The sequence below is a fragment of the Mya arenaria genome, chromosome 7 (genome assembly GCF_026914265.1).
Source record: "Mya arenaria isolate MELC-2E11 chromosome 7, ASM2691426v1".
Classification (NCBI taxonomy): Eukaryota; Metazoa; Mollusca; class Bivalvia; order Myida; family Myidae; genus Mya; species Mya arenaria.
This window is the reverse complement of record NC_069128.1, coordinates 65,519,843-65,538,122: the sequence shown is the minus strand read 5'-3', so window position 1 is coordinate 65,538,122 and position 18,280 is coordinate 65,519,843. Positions and strand designations below refer to the sequence as shown.

General features: G+C 33.3%; 2 protein-coding genes and 2 long non-coding RNA genes across 4 annotated transcripts in view; 3 read left to right on the top strand and 1 right to left on the bottom strand.

Moving 5' to 3' along the window:
- The first annotated feature begins 83 nt into the window (after nucleotides 1–83).
- LOC128241710 (uncharacterized) lies at nucleotides 84–3,394 on the top strand. Its single transcript, XR_008262450.1, has 4 exons — nucleotides 84–218; nucleotides 1,564–1,642; nucleotides 1,988–2,028; nucleotides 2,419–3,394. It is a non-coding gene; the product is annotated as an uncharacterized LOC128241710 (long non-coding RNA).
- A 603-nt stretch (nucleotides 3,395–3,997) lies between these two features.
- LOC128241354 (uncharacterized) lies at nucleotides 3,998–17,417 on the bottom strand. The gene is made up of 3 exons (XM_052958280.1): nucleotides 16,863–17,417; nucleotides 16,484–16,730; nucleotides 3,998–4,101 (listed from the first exon to the last, which is right to left on the bottom strand). Exons 1-3 carry the CDS (start codon nucleotides 17,415–17,417, stop codon nucleotides 3,998–4,000), a joined length of 906 nt encoding a protein of 301 aa, XP_052814240.1.
- Nucleotides 8,657–18,280, top strand: part of LOC128240396 (sacsin-like) — a 69,683-nt gene continuing 60,059 nt past the window's right edge. Inside the window, exon 1 of the mRNA XM_052957034.1 lies at nucleotides 8,657–8,768. The gene's annotated coding sequence lies outside the window, so the exon portion shown is untranslated. The remainder of the gene's footprint in view (nucleotides 8,769–18,280) is intronic.
- LOC128240397 (uncharacterized) lies at nucleotides 9,377–11,499 on the top strand. Its single transcript, XR_008262167.1, has 2 exons — nucleotides 9,377–9,769; nucleotides 10,560–11,499. It is a non-coding gene; the product is annotated as an uncharacterized LOC128240397 (long non-coding RNA).

The following is an 18,280-nucleotide window of genomic DNA, read 5'->3' as shown; positions in this document are numbered from 1 at the left end:
TGAATAAATTATCTATCAACTGTAGTACGGGTTTTATCTAATTATGTGAAACAAAATAAAACGAGCAAAAAGTTTCACAAGCATTTTTTGTAATATGTCGTTTTTCTGCCGGTCTTGGGACGTTTTGACTGTCATTTTATACTTTCGATTTCGGATATTTTAAGAATTGTTTTGATTGTCAATGACTTTACAAGGATACATTGACGTCTCCTGCATCGGTGAGTATAACTTAAATGAATTATTATGTATATTTTCTGCTTTTATTTTGACAAAAACTGAAACAGGGGATAAAACATGCTGAATTATAGGTCCAAATCGAAAGAGAACAACAATGCATCATCGAATTTCTGAAAATTCATTCATTTATCTACAAAGTGATACTATCCATTTGATTCAGTAATCTGTCGCATTTTTCCGCAAGGGCTATTTATAAACACATCGTTTCTGAGAGTGGCCAAAAACAAGAACAATTTGATGACTCATAAGGCATGCAACCTTAAAAGCCGAGAGTATCCGAATTAACCAGGAAGTAATTTTTGTTAACTTTTTAAATGCCAACCTCTGTAAATAGTAATTTATTTTTAGTAAACATTGAGGTAGGTTTATGCATATCATTGTTTTATTATATTTAGAATGCTATTTATAAGGGGTTGCCAATTCTTTTGCATGAACATTGGTCAAATGTTTTATAATATGAATAAATAAGACATTTGCAATATTGTGATTGGTTTTAATGAAATAAACAGACCGGGTTCTTTAAGGATCTGGTCACTTTCGGTTTTAAAAAATGTGAATAAACTATTGGAGAATTGGCAGTTATTTTTTATTAAGCCATTCTATATTATTAATTAAGAATCTGTCAAGCTGAAGTTTGTTATTGTTTATGCGCATGTTTCTGCAACGGGCATTGACCGACAAATTCATATTAAATAACTTAAAAGAGCTCGACAACCAAAACCCAATTAATCAAATTACAACGCCAAGTTTCCATTTAGTGTTTTATTGGTTAATAAGAAAAATGCAGGCTGGCTTATATAGGCATTTCACAATTGAAACTAAGAAAGTAAGCATTTTTTTAATCTTCTAAACAGTTAATTGGATGCCTACCAATTTTAATTGTTTATAGATTTTATAGATCATACATTATCACCAAGTAACTTATACTTAAAAGTTAAATAATAATTGGAAAGTTTCAAATTTCAACATATCAGTGTTTTAATGTGTGAATTTCAGGAAACATTTTTATGTTCTGTATAGTTACTTGGATTATAAAATCACTCTCTGTAAAAATTATTCAACTTTTCAAACATTATTTGTCTTCATATTTATTGGAATTCCTGTTATGATAGGATTTCAATTGCTGTCATTAATTTTCAACTCAATGTTTTGATTATTCATTTGAAATTATTTTAAACTTCACATTCCATAAATGGCTGTTCTTCCTTTTTGACTAAATATTTTGAGTATTTTTACACATTAGTATGTCTGCCAATTCATGGGTGGTCAGTTTTGTCATTTATTAGTCTTTTTTCCCTTTTTTATTTAATCTTTTCTTCCTTTCAGTGAGAAATAAAGCCATAGAATACATTCATACCACTCAAATTCAGCCAGTCAGAATGATGGGAAGGATTGCAGAACTGAGGTAACTTAGAACTATGATGCATATATTTACCAAAGAATATCTCATAAACATGCCATTTGCTTAATTTTCTTTGAAATCATACCTGAAGTTATTGAGAACTCTTTATAAACTTTGACATTTTGTATGATGACATATTTTATTATTTGTAAAATAAATGCTTTTGACATTTTTTTTGAGCTGTAAAGTTGAATTGATTCTTAAATTGATTCTGGTAAATACCAAACTGTGTATAGACATCAAACCTCATTACATATATATATATATATATATATATATATATATATATATACATAGTTGTCCCTCTCTGAATAATACATAATTATCTATGTTTCTGTTTACTTTCAGTTTCACTCTCACCTGACTGATGCAGATTCAGTAACCTAATTGTATGTACTTTTTTGTCAAATTGTATTTATTTGCTCTATTAAAAATATAATGTTGACTTTTTTGAGGAATAATTTGGAAGGAAAAATAAATTATTATAGAGAAAAGGTAATTTGTTATGTACAAAAAGTGGACAAAAATGTTGAACAGTATGAAGTTTTAAATTAGAAAATCCTTATTTCTCTCTGTATGTATGTCAACTTTATTAAGACAATATTAAGACAATATCTGGTAATATAATGTATTCTCTTAATTAAATGTGATAAAACCTTTTTACACTGTATGTATACATCTGTATATATGTATGTTGCCATATAAACTGAATGCATGTAGTTTCTTTTGTGAACATGTGTATTAATTGAAATCAACACATTCCTTTGTTATATTTTCAGGCTCATGATGGTTTCTGAGAAAAAAACAGCTTGGTGTAATTTGACAGTATTTTTCAGTATTTGACAGTGGTTCTATCATGCAACAGTCATACCATGAAGTGTCTCACAGATTCTGTCTCAATTCCTGCAATATCCAAGATTACAGTGTAGTGCAAAGAGGATTAATTTTCTTGCAATAAGAAGTATCTGCACTTCCAAAGACCCCTGTACAGCATGAACAGTTCCTTCATTTTTTGAGTGATTATAGAGTGAAAATGTTTCCATATAAAATGTTTTCTTTAATTGTTGTCTAAAAACCTTTGTATTTTCAATGTGATACTTTTTAGCATGTCCGCTTCAGTCAATGAAATATTTCTGTTATTTGTTAATCATTTGGTCATACTTTGTATAGAATTATATTTATAATTTAACCTTGAAAATTGCTGACAATCTCATACTTATATTGAAATATTCAGAATTGCTAGATGGGTTGAAGTTCACCTTTATTACAACTGTCAGGCAATCATGGCAAGATGTACATAATTCTCATTTTTAACAAAAAGCGATGTTTAAAGCATTAGTAATGTAATTTTTATTGAATGGTTACCATGGCAACTAATTTTTTGTTTGCCTTTAATCTTCCTATTTATAATACTATTCATTGTAAAAATGCAACAGTCAAGCAGTGAATGGAAGAATGTAAATGTTCTTTGTCTTTTACCTTTTTCAAGCTCATTCTTCAAAATATTAAGCAATTTTAAAATTTCTTAAAAATAGACGTTTTTTCATCATTTTTTTAAAGTAAAATAATTTGCTTAAAACTTTGTTTAGGTTCTGATATTTAGGAATGTGTATTAAATTTATAGAAAATAAACAAAATGTGTTGTTTGACATTATTCATTTCATTTAAATTCCGAAGTTTTGAATTTGACCTATTTTGGCAGAAAAATTGATAAAAATGTAAAATTAAAAGGGCCATAATTCTGTCAAAAATTGATGGATTTTGAAAAAATGTGTATAATTGAGTTTGTAATGACATAACCTTTAAAATGATATATCACTTTAATATACCGCATTAAATTATTTTTTTACGTTGTTATTGCTACACATGGTATCTCCTTCAATGGAGAGTATTCAAGTAGCCTAAATCATGGCACCCGGCGAACTCGTTCTTTTCTCTATCCCGGGGTGGGAAAAATAGTCATACTGAACGGAGCCACCCCTGTAGAATAGCACAAGCATTCACAATTAATCCCTTTTTTATTTTTCAAGCATTAAACCCCATACATTTATGGGAAGAAGGGCTTCTGGGAGTTTGTTTATATGTTGCTTTAATAATTCACCAGCCGTTGTATATTATAAATTTACCGTTCCTCCGGGATGAGAATCCTTTTTATGTAAATAATGTATATAACATTTTAAATTATTATATAATATTTTAACAGTGGCCCTGAAAAGGATCGTTTTCTTTCTTATAGTTAGTAAAGTCTTTGTTTATGCCAGTACTAAACTACCATCCGGAAACGGCTCTAATATAAATAGCGATATTTTAAATACACCCTGGAGGATCAACCAATCTATATTTTATTTCATAATTTAATCAATCCTTGGCAACGCTTTCACATATTGTAACACCATAGGATGGAGTCTTAAGCTGGGAATTGTTATATTCTCCATCCTGGTTTGCCTGGTTACACAGCGATACTAGTCCAAAAAAAAAGAAAAAAAAAGAAAAAAAGAACAACAACAACAGTTGGACACTTATATATACATGTATAACACACTTTTCTTTATCTTATTTATTTTTTTTATTTTTTATTGAATATCGCTGTTGTATTATAAACAAGAAAAAAAAAGAATTTACTCAAAGGAGAAAGAAAAAAAAAGAAAAAGAAAAAAGGAAAAAAAAAATCCAGGCAAACGCACTGAGGCATAGTCCTCAGTGCAAACCAGCATATACCGCCCCCATCTCTGGTGGGGGTGGTTTAGGAAACTAACTAGTGAGAAATCTGTCATTTAAAAAAAAATATATCTCACTAGCTAGTTGTTATAATGCCAAGGATACGTTGTAAATATAAACAATTACTATTGTAAAGAATTTTAAAATTTAGACATCTTTTAAAAAAAATGTAGGCTGAGCCTAAAATGTTTGTATAGATGTATTTGAAGTGTTTGATTTTAATGCGTATGTGATAGATACTTAAGATATTATTTAAATATTGAATTTTTAACCAGAGATTTATACATACTGTGTAGGAATATTTTTATATATACAGTCCAAAGCACCCACGCTACGATTAAAGACGAGATGTTTTAAATGTTATTAAATCTGTGGAAATACTGTAAAACGTAGCGTGCTCGCCGAATGGGTATAACCCGATGGCGAGGGTAAATAAGCTCACCCCCCACCCCCTGCATATTTCTAATTGTGATCACTGTGTTTACTTGTGTTTATATATATATATATTGTTTTTGTATTTGGAATAACCATGACTCTAGTGTTTGGACACAGTCAAGTTAAATGCTTACATCAGTACATTGACTCAGAAAATATAGTGACATTATGCTATCCAGGATACAAAATCAAAGACTTCATGGACCTGGATATTGTGTTTGACATGATACAATCGGTGTCGGTAAGTAGTTCAATCACTTATATTCATGTTGTTGTTTTTTGTTTAAGAAGTTTTCTAGTATTAGGCCTTAAACAGAATACGAGCTATTAATGATGACTTTTAACATTGTTATGTTATTCTCGAACATGATGCAAATAAAAATATTACATATAATTGCACAAAACTGGACACAGAAATATTATTATTAGAAATGTGTATAACCAACATTGATACTCAGATATCTTCCTTTTTCTCATGATCTTTCCCTTGATCTGCCATGGTTACATTTGACTGGTGCATAACTGTGGCAGAATAAGGGGTGGGAAATATTTCATTGTTTCATTTATAATCAAGTATGAGAATTTAACACTCATGCAAAATGCCACAATACGAATGGGTGATCGTTCTGTTCTGCTATTTCTAGGTGATGAATATCACAGTTATTTGGAGGGAATGAGCTGAATTTTGACCTTTACAAAATTTAGTGACATTTTACCTAAAATAACCTAAACTATATATTTTTTTCTTCAGATTCATCAAAGGGGTCATTCATACCAACTATGTACTCTATTTAGACAATTCGAGATTTTCTGACTTTGTAAAAGTGCCGTAAATCATAGTTATTTATGCTAGATAGTTGGTTTTTGAAATCATTTAGAACATTTTGGGCTTATGAATTCAACATCTAAATGTGATATATCGATTGGTGCTTTTACGCAATGTTTATGAAACCATTGGGAACACTTGTTACACTGTACTTGATCACCTAAACAGGCAGGTAAATCACACACACAATAATTTTCTAATGAAATGATTTTTTGTTTTTTTCCGCCTTCCGCTGATCGTTTTTGTTGTTATTGGGAATTCGGACATCTTTTGATTTTCTAAACAGAATACTAAATGTTCTATGAGCTTTAGTGATTTAAATATTAAGTCAAAACAAGGTTTTTTTGGAAATATAAAGATGTAGCGTGTGCAATGGCATATAATCCACAGTCTACTGCATTGTCTTGTTTTTGAACAGTAGGTACGACGACATTAATACAATCTTCCGTAGCTCCATAAATTTGTGATAATTGTATTTTAAGCCCATCTGGGACAATTCTTTCATTCGGCCGGTTGTTTCCTAAGCTGTCGATGAGATATATCTTGTTGTTATGTTCCATGGATGATACCCAATGGTCTTTGTGTGTATGATGTATATGAACGGAGATGTCCTTGCTTGATGGTTCAAATGAAATGTGAGTAGCCCATATGTTTTTAGATTTATCTTACTGTGGAACCTTTTCCGTTAATTGTAACCCCCCAACTGAGTGTACGAACTGTTTTCGTAAAAGTTTGTTTACTGCTTCCATATGTTGTGAGTGAAGTTTACCGTTATGGTCAGTTATGGTATTCTTATCTTTACTTGTCAGCCTTAGGTTTTCGATCCACATGTTTTCATTAATGTGCAAGTAGTCGTCGCGACGGTCGCTTAAATCGATAAGTTCCTCAATTTCGTCTATAATTGAAAGATCAGGCATTTTAGGGAATTTATTAATGCTTTCGGGGGTGTTAAATTCACATTTCTGTTTATTTTCGCTTTTAGATTGTTTTGGTGTGTTTATGGTTGTTATCAGCGTTTTTATCAGAATTGACTCAGTGAATAGACTTTTACGGCTAATTGATTTCCGTTTACTGTTTATTCGTGCCGGTTTTATCGCCGATGTTTTTCGGATAATTTAGTTGTTCGCTTTTTAAAATTGAATCTGGTGCTGGATTAATGATGATATCAACATCTCCCTGTCTTCCCTTTTTCGTTCCACACTTTTTACTACCTTTTTGTCTAATATTTCGCCTTAATTTAGTTAGATTAAATACTTTTTTATCCTCGGGTATTTCCATACCGATTGACATCATCGCAGCAATGATGTGATAACAACGCGAAGTAGCCGGACATGTACATTGCTCTTCCGGGAAAATGGTCACTGCATATGTACCCATTTAAATGACGCCGACCACTGGTGTAGGAGATAATTAACTTCGGAAGCGACATCATTCCAGTACCCAAGAAAGCCGGACTCGTACACGACACGTTCTGCTGTCTGGGCGTGGAATAGGTTTTGCCCCCTCGGTAATATCTCGGAGACAAGGACGAATTTGGTCAGTAACTTTTCATTATCGGGTTTCCTTATGCGTTACATTGGTCAGCTAAGAAATTGGTCAGTAACTTTTCAATACCAAGTTCTCCAATACATTACATTGGTCAGCACTATGCAGTGAACCGTGAAGTTGACTGACCATATAGGAACAGTACAACTTTCCAATATCGGGTTTCCTTATACGTTACATTGGTCAGCTAAGAAATTGGCCAGTAACTTTTCAAAACCAAGTTTTCCTATACGTTACATTGGTCAGCACTATGCAGTGAACCGTAAAGTTGACTGACCGTATAGAAACAGTACAACTTTCCAATATCGGGTTTCCCTATACGTTACATTGGTCAGCTAAGAAATTGGCCAGTAACTTTTCAATATCGAGTTTTCCTATACGCATAATATGAGTAAATATAATCTTCTTCCTCACTTACCGACTGCTTTGGCACCAACGGATAAAATTCCAAACTTTTATCCAGGAAATCACGCGCTTTAAATCCAGAGTACATGTATGAAAACACGGGACACTTGGTTGAATTGCCTAAGGATTTCGCCTGCGAATGTCCAACAATTAAAGCCATAATGAAACTTTTAGAAAACACAAAGTCCAGCTAAAAAATATTTCACTATATTAAACTATATGAGCATGCAAATCTAGACAAAATCCTTTTAAATTTACAAATGGAATCACACAAATTACAGAAAAATAATGAAAAATACGGCAATCTTTCGGAATTAATTTTGCAACGACTATGAAAGTGATATTCTCGACCAAGAAAATGAAATATTTACTTATCAAACTTTACTCATTAGCAACAGTTTGCCTATGTTTGCCTTATTATTCACAAAATAACTTAAAACATACAACAGATTAAAGAGAAATAATTTCTTAATTAAAATGATCGATACCGATTTGGAAACACCATTCTTTTGATGTAGTGCTGATAGTTTTTCACAGGTAGTGAAGTTAACATTTAAAGCTACATTAACAATTAAAAATATTGCTTTCAAATAATTGTACTGTACATCGTTATTAAAACCGTGATATTTTTCACCTATTTTCAACAAACCTGTAAAAAATAACTCAATTCATTTCATTGAAATGCACCCCCCCCCCAGTTAAAAGTAAAAGAGAATAAGATTTAAAACAATAAAATGATTTCGTAAATAAACATTCAAGCTTATCAACTTACTGTCAATGGACATTTTCATTGACATTTGATACATCAAATCTGGACTGAAAATATTAAGGAGACCAATTTTTGTCGCCTTAATCCAGCGGTCCCCATAATGCCTAAATTAATATATATATACGGGCACCTTAATATCTGTAGTAGCTGCGCCTCTGCGTTTTATACCCTATAACGCAGCCTGCATACTGTAACGCAGCCTGCGCAAATCGCTGCGTTTTATACCGACCCAACAAAAAAATCTAGTTTCGATTTGCGTTAGGATGTACATGGCCTTTTTCTGAAAATAGACACGTGATATGTGCGTGTTGATAGCAGCTTTCGATACTCACTTAAAATTGAGGTACGAGTAAAGCTTTTAAAATACACTACTGTACACAGTATTATTCTGACTGATTTAATACGGATACTTAAATTAACTGGGTTGTTTTGTGAGTATACTAGTTTTAATCAATATTACGCTGCCCTTTTATCGTTTATGTTATATATATGCTCGATATGAATTACAAATTTCATGCGAATAAAACCTTGTTGCATAATACTTTTATAACAAGATATCGAGACAATGGTGTTCAACTGTTATTACTTGTAATTGTATATAACTTCTGTATGCTATTGTATCAATTAAGTGCAGTGAATGTTGACTTGGTTTCTATAAGGACCAATTTTCTTTTCTCAAGGACCAATTTTCCATGTCATTTTTTTTTATAATATTCGAGGGACTCGCTCATGTTTTGGGAAATGCATTTTTTATGACAAGTGGAGCAAATCATTGTGTACCAGTCAATTGTAGCCACGCCCCTCCCCCTCAGGTCTAGGGACCAGCTGGAACAAACTGCTGGTAAAATCCCCGTCAAATGCCCCCGCACCCCGGGGTCATCCCAGGTAAGGCCCTTTCCCCGCAATTTTTTGGCGCTGCCATCTGAGAGGTAAAAACACGGCCCATTTCCCCGATATAGACCGTTTGCAACAAAGGGCGATTTTAACCATGACACCGTCACGGCGGCCATCTTCTCCATTCTCCATTACGCAATGATGACTCACATACATCAGCTGCATACATGTAGTTTCACAAACACATCAACTTGGCCACGGATCACGGCTGTCAAACAAGGAAGTGGATATATCAAAACAAGTCAAAATATCGTACAGCGATACTCTAGATAGAGCCAGTTGTAAGTGCAAGATATGGCGAAAAGCTGAAACTTTTGGCGGTAACCGACCCATACACACTGAAAACATGGTCGCCAGACGTTAAATTACTACCAGCGGTGAAATATCCTGACATTGTTAACTTCCTTGTGTATTTTCCCAGTGAATACACTTTAGATGATCTAAAATGTTACAAGGGCATTGAAGCATACAACCAGTTTATTTGTGGATGGGTATCTGGTATTTCAACAGCAGTGATCGACATGTTGTTAAGGCAAAGGTAAGAACAATGTAATTTCTAATCTCTGACATTGAAGTTAAGTATGTTATATGTGAACATCTAAACGCATGTATTCATTGTAGTTTTGTAAATATAATTTGATTTAATTGTATATTTGCTTAAAGCTGCACTCTCACAGATTTACCATTTTTACAACTTTTTTATTTTTTATAATTGAAAGGGCAAAATTTTGCGTAAATACCTGCAAACCAAGATATAAGATTGCTGACAAAAAATCAGATCGTAGATTTTCATATTTCCGTTAGAAAATTAATGTTTTATGGCTTAAACCGTTACTAACGGTTAAAGAAAAGTGCATAAAACATCTTTTTTTGAGCTTAAATATAAAACTTAAAACATGCGATCTATTTTTTGTCAGCAGTCTTATATAATTGGTTTCCATGGATTTTCGCAAAAATTGGCTCGTTCCAAGACAAAAAAACTGTCAAAACGTTCAATCTGTGAGTGTGCAGCTTTAAAACAGAAAATGATTGCAAAATACTTAATTTACACCATGGTTAATTGTCATGCATGCCGTGCCGTGCTATATTAAAATATGTATTTTGATTGTTTTTAAACTGTGATAATTAAATGCTTGATTGGGGCATATATTCATGAAAATAATGTACCCAGCATAAAGCTCCTTCCTGTGACCTCCTGCTTGCATATCAATTTATTTACCAATCGAGCTCGGTATGCGGCTGATACACTCATTGCAGGGTACATATTGGTCATGTGTCAAGTGTAATAATTTCATAGGTCTTTACTGAAATTAATGTTTTATTTTCAGGTCCTCCATTCACAGCGGCTTCGTGAAAAGCCTTGAACCCCTGAATCATCGCCGAAGAGAATGGTAAGGTGCTGTCGTCACACTGGGATTGCATGGCAGGATTGGGCGAATCCTGCACACATACTTGCAGTTGATGGGACAATCCAGATAAGAAATTCAAGGACAGTAACACAGGAACCTGCATATTGGCTGTTACCCACTTCATTGTAAGGTGTAAGGTATAATGAAGTACGAAACATTGACTTCAGTGCTGAAGAAGCGATTTAACACTGTGATAATGTCAGTACTGCACATGTTCAGCCATCTGCCAAAAAAACTAAAACGTAACACTCCAGCACCTACTGATAATGAGTTACAATCATTTGTTTTCAAATTTAGCTTCAACAGGTAGAAAACCAGCTCTACTGTCAATTGTGAAGGAACATTTAAATGCATATAAACCAAAGACTGTAACTACAAAGTACCCAAAAATGCTAACTAACCTTCGAGGAAAAGATGCTCAACTTTGCAGAACTTTTAAAATGTGCAATGACATAAACATTGAAGTGTCCAAAGAAGAAGTGAGCAATGTTGAAAAGGCTACCAAAAAACAATGTGAGGAAAATCTTGGTATGATTTCAGGGCAGGTAGAATGACTGCTTATAAAATGCAAAATGCATGCCACACTGACCCGTTAAACCCATCACAGAGCCTTATCATGGAGATTTGTTATCCTCAAAGAAACAAATTCTAAAACTTGGCCATAGTACAATTATGACATCATCATGCTGTAAAGCTATTGTTATTAAATGTACCGCCATGCACTTCTTGTTGATTTGAGCAAGGTACCATTGTTTTCTTGCATGTATATCTCATCACATTTGTTTACTTTGTCTTGTAGCATTAATCTGTTTATTTAACATTTATGACATTGAGATAAGAGAATTAAATGTGAAATATGTTGTATGTATTTTATTTTACCTGACTATAACAACAGCTTCGGGCTGGTTGTGCAACTATTGTATTAAACTGCAACTATTGTATGAAACTTGGCACATAACATGATATGATATTTTGGCAGATGATGGCAGAAGGCATGACCGTCTCACTACTTATTTATGTAAGCAGTTACTTCATGGCTCCTGGCATTTGTTCAGTAACATAAAATCAACAACATAACCCAAATGAAAGTATTGAATTCTTTTTAATGGCATTAAAGTTCATAACAATAAGCTTTTATGATTATAACATGTATATACATGCCAGACACATAATGTACAACAAAACAATCTTATCACTCATCTATGCATAAACTTCATCCTAAATCAACAACGGACTCGCACAGATTTACTAATGGGCAGAACACATGAGCGATTTTGTCAATAGTTGGAGTATTGTCAGCATCTTTCGTCATCAACAAGTCAATCGGTAATTTTCCATTTAAAATAGTGTACTTTTGTCGCACCAGTCCAATGACACGCTCCACATGAATGCGCACATTTGCTATTTTACGTGTTGTTTCCACATTTAATGGAGAAAGTTGGTTTTACCCCCGAACCTGGTTACAATTGGTTACAATTGACTAGTGCATTATGTGTGTAAAAACTAAGATCATCTTATGTTGAGTGATTTATGATTTTAGTGATTTAGCCTCGTTCAATAATAAAGCGTTTTATATTATATCACTTTAAACGCCGAGGAAATAAGAAAAGAAAAAAAACAATAACAACGAAAAACATGCCAGTGCATCACATGTTATCAACATAAGTTATATATTGAATTATTATTCTAGTAAAACATAATTATTAGAAATGTAGTTACATTAGAAAATATTCTACAACTACTTTCCTTTATCTAAAAATTTTGTGTTGTTATAAATGTTCAAAGCCAGTCTAAGGCTATTAATAAACCCTGATACTGTTGGAATGATGTCTTTTCTTTTACAGAGGAAAGTGGATCTTTTGAATTTAAGGAACAATAAGTCTAAACTGAAATTATAATTTCCCGACCCTAGTATAACAAACATACTATATATGGCAATATTCGGATTAATGGAGTACATTCTTTTGTAAAATATGCTGTAACACAGGCTGTATTTTATAACAATCCCAAAAAAGATGAAGCAAAGATTCCTCTCAGCGTCCACAAAAATAACATATATTATCATCAACTAATTTCATTAAATATAAAGCAACGATTTTGTTGGTTACAAGTATTCTGTGAACTATTCTTTTTTTGTAGCCATTGAATATATGAGTCTCTTGTGAAATATAATACATATATATAACTATATGCAACTTTCCATTTGATAATATTTACATTAACACTTCATTCCTTAACGACGGTTGTTGTTTATCAATTTAACTTTATTTCTGTATAAAGTGCAATGGCATTTCCCATCGAAATCGCGTGCGTTTGTTCGATACTTCTGTCCTGTCATTGGGCGCAATAATATTAATGGGCGGGGCATATTTACTACGGACCTATTTTTTTCAATGAAATCGTAGTAAAATTATTGGCAAAATATATGCAAAACTGTAATCTGCAGTAAAGCAGTTAAAACAAAATAAGCAACGATAATTTGATTGATTTTAATGTAGATGTTTTCATGATGGATTGAACAGTTGAAGAAATATAAAATTATATTGATGACGACTTATTTCAGAATTTGGAATTGACATTTGGTAAAAATAAAGCATCTGACAAAACGTGAAATCGAGGAAATGAAACAATAACATATTGTCGTGCACCCAGCAACGTCCAGAAGAAAGAGCTCAGTTCAACACTAAGTCTTTTCGTGTCCTCTGGCTTTCCTTCCGCGAAAGTTCACGTAACCCCACCCATCGCCACTGTCGTTTCCACAGAGACGTAATGTTTACTTCCAAAGCAATGACAATGCACTTGCTGATTTGTCCAACACCATATTCCAACATGATTCACCAACTGATTATTAAAAATAACGCTCAACAAGTAAATTGATGAATTTCTCTCCAATTTGAAAACTCGTGATTTAACAAACGCAAGTATCGCGTATCACGCGATATATAATGAGAACTTAATTTGTAGGTGACGATATTTTTGTTGTTTTCTTGTTATGTTAATTTTTCAAAACTCAAGTTGTATATTTCTAGTTGACAGTGAGGGCTCAGCGCAATACTGTCGTAACTCCATTTTTCATTATTCTTCAGGAGAAGGAAAAAACTTTCTTAATTGATTTGTGTTGGATATATTTCAAGTATTTGAACATAACAATGCTGTACTGTATGTTAGTTTTAAATAAAAGAAATATATTATCTTACAACTTTGAACACAAAAGATGAATTTGATGAAAATTTGACTTACTACAGTTTTTCACCTCAAAAGTCAGATTTCATTAAAGTATATATTTATGCAACACTGTCGTAGCTTGATATTATTTCAGTTTGAGAAAATATATTTATGCAACACTGTAGCACTTTTTGTCTTAGTCATTATCAATGTTGAATATGGTTTATAACTAAAAAGATAATGGACAATTTACGTTTGATAATTGTTAAAAGGTAGTGCTTCACTTTTTGAAATTGCTCATAATTCGAGTTTAATAGAGGTCTAACTTAACACTTAAATAATGGGAAAGGGTCAGGCTGTATAAGCTGTAAAACAATGAAGCTACAATCAGAACATAACTCAACATTACTGTATTAATTTTGAACATTTAATTACTCAACAAGATTTTGTTCATCCTGTGTCTAAAATTTAATATCAACGTTTGTATGTATTAGGGATGAAACGATGATCGTGTATTGTCGAAAGTCGATTATTTGTGTCCGAGGTCGGCGATAATCGATTTCATTATTCCATAATCGATTATCGCTAATGTACGGCAAAGGGAAGTAACCGTGTTGTGTATGTACTGATTTTCTTTAAAACGGGAAACGGTACGGACTTATACGAACTTTTAAAAGTAAAAAAAAAATCATCTTTATTGTAATATCAAATATAAAAAAAATTATCAAGTAAAAATGATTATTTATTCAGCATTTCCCCATGTTATATCTCGCTAGAAAAATATTAAATTCATCTCAACATGATGTCATGATAATTGATAAGTATTTCATGTAAAGGATTGGAACAATATTTAAAATGCTACATGTAAATACATTTTGTACTACATTTTTGTTTCAAATTATGTAATATCTGTTTTAAAGTGATGAAAATGCTGATAATTATGTAAATAAATCATCAGTTTATGGTTAACCCTTTTTTAATAAATATAAAACTACTGTCTGGTATATACTTGTAGTGTGGAAAAAAGTTTTTGTTCTCAATTATTTTAAAATTAAGTTATCTCCTAAAAACATTTTACTAAATAATCAATTGTAACCTGGAATGTTTAACAAAACAGCATATAAAACATAACTGATTGTTATATGTTTATTCATTTAAAGACATGTATGTACAAACCAATATAGTTTTGGATATATTTGTAATATATTCACTTGTTCCGTTACGATTATATAATCGATGATTGATCGAAATGGCTCGTCCGATTATTTTCGATGATCGATTATGACTTTGGTCCGATTTTCAATCCCTAGTATGTATGTATGTTTTTATTTATACCTTGCGGTCAAGGATAAACGTGAAAGTGCAAGCACTTATTTCCAACGGGGTCCTTTGTTTTTGCTGAAGGGACATCATGCGGAAGAGATAGTGGTGGGATACAAGGAAATCCGGATGCGATACCTTAGCCCCTTGTCGAAGACACCCCTTGATTCTTGGTGTTAAGCACCGATACACGATGTACAACTTTCCTGTGTTAAACCAGTTCTTAGTACACCACATTTCCAAGCACTACTCTTTAAATGCCGAGCGCCAGGCAAGGGAGCTACTTGTACAAACTTTTAACGTCTTTTGATATGACGTGGCCTGGGATCAAACACACAACCTCCCGTTCCGTAGGCGGGGGCCTTAACCTCTAGGCCACGGAGACAGTTTAAGCTTTAACAAAGCATAAATATATGATTTAAACATAAATTCCAAACAGCTATAATTAACATCATTTCGCAAAGCTTTAAGGCACACTTTCAATTTTATCATTCAATTTTTAATAGTGATCATTTATTTTATATTCTTTACTTTATAACAGTCATTCCCATATAACTGACAAAATTTGGCAATTTTCTTGATAATTTCATCTGACTGCCCAATTAAATTTCATTTAAAAAAAAATCAGCAAAAATGTTTTTGAAAATATCAGAAAAAAATGACCTTCAAAGGAATCTAATAATGGCAATATTGACCATTGTTTTCAAATATTTGGTTTGTTACCATAAAGGGGTAGTTCTAATTAATATACACAAGTTCACTTGTCCTAATAGCTCTACTCAACTGGTACAAGAACACTTCAGGTCATTGCCAGAAAATATGTTTTAGCCAAAGCAGCATTACACCAAATAAAACAAGAAAAACAAATTAACTATTTTTTTCCGGGTGACTTTGAAAAACTATTTTCAGACTATAACATATGTGGAATGCATGTGTTTCAAGCATCAATACAAAACAATCACGTTTTCCTATTTGCGATGACTACCCTGGACTTTGACACTGCAGTGTCATGCGGGAGTGGGAGAAAAAAGGGCTGGTGGACATCTAGAATGATTTACTTTATGCACAAGCTTAACAAATCTGTTTATTACATTGGGCGGTGTTTGAATTGGGAGTTGCCTTTCATTAGCTAATGAAATTTCACCTTTGTCAACAAGATAAATCAACGGCATATCATCATCTTCCTAAAAAAACACCATCATATTCATCAACATCAGCATCATTGCCATCACCCCAATCAGCATCACAATCATTAACATTACCCACATCAACAGCATTGCCACCGACCACATCAGCATCATAACCATTAAAATCTCCACCATCAACATCATTTCTTTCAACCACATCAGCATCATAACCATTAACATCTCCCCCATCAACCACATCATAACCATTAACACCAACCCCATCAACATCATTGCCATCAACGACATCAGCGTCATCACCATTAACATCATTGCCTTCAACCACATCAACATCATAACCATTAACACCTCCCCCATCAACCACATCATAACCATTAACACCAACATCATTGCCATCAACGACATCAGCATCGTAACCATTAACACCACTACCATCATCATCATCATCGTTGCCATCAACCTCATCAACAGCATTGCCATCAACCACATCAGCATCATAACCATTAACACCTCCCCTATCAACATCATTTCCATCAATCACATAAGCATCATAACCATTAACACCTCCCCCATCAACAGCATTGCCATCAACCACATCAGCGTAATAACCATTAACACCTCCACCATCAACAGAATTGCCATCAACCACATCCGCATCATAACAATAAACACCTCCCTCGTCAACATCATTGACATGAACCACATCATCATCATTACCATTAACATCTCCCCCATCAACATAATTGCCATCAACCGCATCATCATCATAACCATTAACATCAACCCCATCAACAGCAGGTCCATCATCAGCAGCATAACAATTACCACCTATCCTATCAATGTCATTGCCATCAACCCCATCAACAGCATTCCCACCAACATTATTCCCATCAATAACATTACTATCCATACCACTTCCTTCAACATCACAACTCTCAACATCACCCCAATCAACATCATAACTATCAACATCATAACCATCAACATCAGCTCCCTCAATATCATGCCCATCAATGCTGTCATACATGATGTGAACTGTAACATCATCATTGTACCAGCTCTCGCAAACATTTACATTATTTTCACAAGCATCTCTAATCGAATCAAATGTTTGGAAGAATTCTGAACTGTTATTTAAGTCTGTCATTGCCTCATTTAGAAACAAATCATCTAAAATGTAGCTGTCTGTGTCCTCATCATCTATAAAACCTCATTCTTCACTGCTGACGTCAGATACATCTGACACTTCCTGAGCCATGCCTTAGCAAACATGCTTATTAGCTAAATATGGTTTGCAAGTGATTTCTCCCTCCCTCCCTCATATCACTAAACCCCGACCAATCTGAATCAGTATCTTCTTCAGTATTCATTTCATTTTGACTTTGAGTACTTCAAACGGTATATTTCTACTTGTCCCAGGCTCAAGAGACTCGGCTAACTGGTCAATAAACTATGTCATGCTCTCAATATCTTCATGGCCCATCAGGACAGCTGACCCATCACATACTGGCATTCCTTTATTGGACCTACTATGGGGATAAAAAAAGGAAGATGCTTTGTCTGCTTTTTATGATTTCGATGTGTATGCCGAACTGGAACACCCATGGTGAATATGCATTGGGAAAAATGTATTTCTAATGTATCTGCTAGGGCATCTTGAAGAGTCAATAATGGAACTTCTGATACTTTTTCTACCTAAAGTTCCATGCAGTTACTGTTCCTTTACAGTGTTAACAAAGTCCAGCACATCAGGAATGTTGACCAGTATAGCCTTTTCAAATTGACCTCCCTATAAAGTTTGTCACCCCTAATTAAAATTTCATCCATCGTTATCTCATTCCAGTTAATTGGTTGAATTGTATAGGATGTTACTAATGCACACACCAGATTTGCTACACATTGTCTCCCTCTGCCACAAAACACTTTGCTTCCTTGATGCCTTGGAGCATGATGTGAAATCTAAAGATTGATAATAAACATGACAAAAACTTATTTGAATTAGCATTTTTT